Source organism: Stegastes partitus, unplaced genomic scaffold (genome assembly GCF_000690725.1).
Source record: "Stegastes partitus isolate 25-593 unplaced genomic scaffold, Stegastes_partitus-1.0.2 Scaffold2540, whole genome shotgun sequence".
Classification (NCBI taxonomy): domain Eukaryota; kingdom Metazoa; phylum Chordata; class Actinopteri; family Pomacentridae; genus Stegastes; species Stegastes partitus.
The window spans coordinates 10,681-13,577 of NW_007580271.1; the positions used below are offsets into that span (position 1 = coordinate 10,681).

The 2,897-nt window shown below is 38.7% G+C and overlaps 1 protein-coding gene across 1 annotated transcript in view; it reads right to left on the reverse strand.

The window, feature by feature from the left end:
- The window catches only part of masp1 (MBL associated serine protease 1), a 19,209-nt gene that overhangs the window by 9,034 nt on the left and 7,278 nt on the right, over positions 1–2,897 (reverse strand). Inside the window, exon 3 of the mRNA XM_008305540.1 lies at positions 1,981–2,112. Within this exon, the coding sequence (XP_008303762.1) occupies positions 1,981–2,112 (132 nt within the window). The remainder of the gene's footprint in view (positions 1–1,980; positions 2,113–2,897) is intronic.

Genomic DNA, 2,897 nt, shown 5'->3' on the forward strand with positions numbered 1-2,897 from the left:
ATTTTGAGTCATGTTAGACAAATTTCAAACCATTTCAGATACATTTCAAGTGTTTCGAGTCATTTTCTCGCCATTTTAGAACATTTCAGGAAGGTTCCATCCACTTTGTACATATTTTCAATAGTTTTGTACACATATGAATCATTTTAGACAGGTTTTTGTGATTCTAAGTCATTTTGGATATATTATGAGTCCTTTTAGAAATGTTTTTAATAACCTTGAACTCATTTTTGAGTCCTTTTGTACAGCGTTTTGCTCATTCAGACAGGTTGCTGTTAGCTTAAAGCCGTGTTGTACACATTTTTTTGACATTTTGGACATGAACTCTACCATATTTCCAATAACTGAGTCAATCTGATCAAATTTTAAGTCGTTTTGTACATTTATTGTTAAATTTTAAACAGGTTTTTGTTGTCGTGGGCAGGTCTCAAACCATTCCATACAAACTGGGGACATTTTGGACGTATTTTCAATAAATATGATCAATTTTAAGTCTCTTTGGACAAACTTTTCAGACATTTACTCAAACATTTATTCCCTGATGTTCAAACAAAGGACGGCGTTGAGGCTCGTATTCCAGGTTTGTGTTGGGAGCAGAAAAGCAGCTTTGGTGATCTTTGCTTTGATTATCGGAGGGAAATGATTAACTGAGTTCACTACAAGGCGCTCAGTGTTTCCGGAGACGTGACTTGTTGGCAGTCGACCGTAATCGGGATCAGCACGCTGGAATTCAAAGCCGCTAACGGTTCACATGTTAACATGTTGGAAGCTGCTTATGCTGGAAGCTGCAGCAGCAGCAGCAGCAGCCGGAGCGACACTGAGACGGGTCAACTCAAACACTTTAACGTAACGCAGCAGCCACTTAAACACAACAGCACATTAGTAACTGACACACCACCAATCGTGTGTTGGTGTCGCCGGATTCGGTCCGTCAGCAGGTTTGTGCTGCTGATTAAGACGTAACATGTGAGTTTGTGGCGTTAACGAGCCGCTGAATGTGACTCCTGACTGTTAAACTGAAGCTGCAGCGAGAAACCGTGACTTTGTTAAGATTAATTTGGACGTGTGTCGAGTCATTTCAGGCAATTTTGGTGTGTTTATTTAACAATTTTGCATCAATTTAGAGCATTTTAGAGTCATTGTGTACAATTTTGAGTCAATTTGGGCCAAATTCTTATTTGTTTCTGTCATTTAGGACAATTTTTAAATTGTTTTGGTGAAGTTTTCAGCAATCTTGGAAGATTTTGAGTCAATTTGAACACATTTTTTGAGTTATTTTATACAAGTTTTCAATCATTTCTGACAATTTTGCATCAATTTGGAGAATTTTTTATTTACTTGGACAGGACTGGTCATTTTGGACATTTTTTTTAGTACATTTAAGAGAAATCATGAGTAATTTTGGACAAATCAGATTCATTTCAAATAAGTGTTTAATCCTTTATAACAACTTTGAGTGGATTTGGACAAATTTCAAGTTATTCTGGAGCTCATTAGAGACAATTAAGACGAAATCCTGTAATTTTCTAAAAGTTCTTCATCATTTTGGACCATTTTGAGTCAATTTGAACAGATCTTCATCATTCTGGACCATCTGTTGAGTCATTAGACAACTTTCTGTACATTTTGAACATTCTTTAAATAATTTTCTTGAATTAAATAAGTTTTCAGTAGTTTTGGATCATTTTGAGCCAATTGGACAAAAAGTTTTAATCATTCACGACCATTTTGAGGCAGTTTGGACACATTTATATAATTTATGACCATTTTAAAATCATTTGGTACATGTTTGTTGATAGTTTTGAAATGATTTTATTGTTTTCCATTTTTGAGCCATAAATCTGTAGATGTTACTCGTCCATGTCCATCATTTTCAGACAGTTAGCAGTAACTCTGTGTTTCTGTTGTGGGTCTCGTTTTTCCCACCAAACTCCAGTCACATATCTGCAGGTTTTACTGCAGCGACGTCGCCAGACTCACCTTTGCAGGTGCGGTTGTCAGAATGCAGCAGGTAACCGTAGCGACAGGAGCAGTAATATCCTCCGATGTAGTTGTGGCAGAAATGATCGCAGAGCAGATCCTCGTCGCTCTGATCGCTGCACTCGTCCACGTCTGCAGAGACACAAAGTTATGTTCAATAACTTTAAAATACATCATAAAANTTCTGTCCCAGAAATCATCTGAAACTTGTTGTGTTGCTGCACTGATTGAAATAAAACCAGACATTCCAACCACCAGAGTTTCTCCTTAAAGGACGAGTCGAGGTTTTAGAGGACCTCAGAGGAGATGAACTCTGCTGGATCCTGGAGGTCTGAAGCTCCTCCACACTGAAACATGCAGGACGAGTAAATATTTACGGCCAGCTATCAGTCAGCTGGAGGCCACGGAGCAGATAATGAGCAGAGCGCTGCTGAACTCACTGATACGACGCATTCCTGAACCGGCCGACCCACCGAGCAGCTCAGAACCTGATCAGAACCTTCACACAACGTCTCCACCGTGTCTGGAGTTCACTGGGCACCAGCCGGTTGATGTAAACGTCTCAGATTCATGTTTAAAGGATCGTTCAGGTTCATTCAGCTCTGATGGTCACATGAATGTGGTTTTTACTTCTGTGGGTCTCAGATCCACACGCTGGTGATCAGAGGAGACGTTCTGGACACACCTCATGACATTATGAACAAATTTAAGGAACTCTGGAATAACTTTCAGTCATTTTTGAAACATCTTGAGTCAATATGGACACGTTTTACATCATTTTATACCGCTACACATCATGTTGGACTAGTTTTGGGCAGTTTGGACAAATTTTAAGCCATTTTGTTCAACGTTGAGTAATTTTGGACCAATTTTTAATCATTTCTGAAACATCTTGAGTCAAATTGGACTGATTTTAC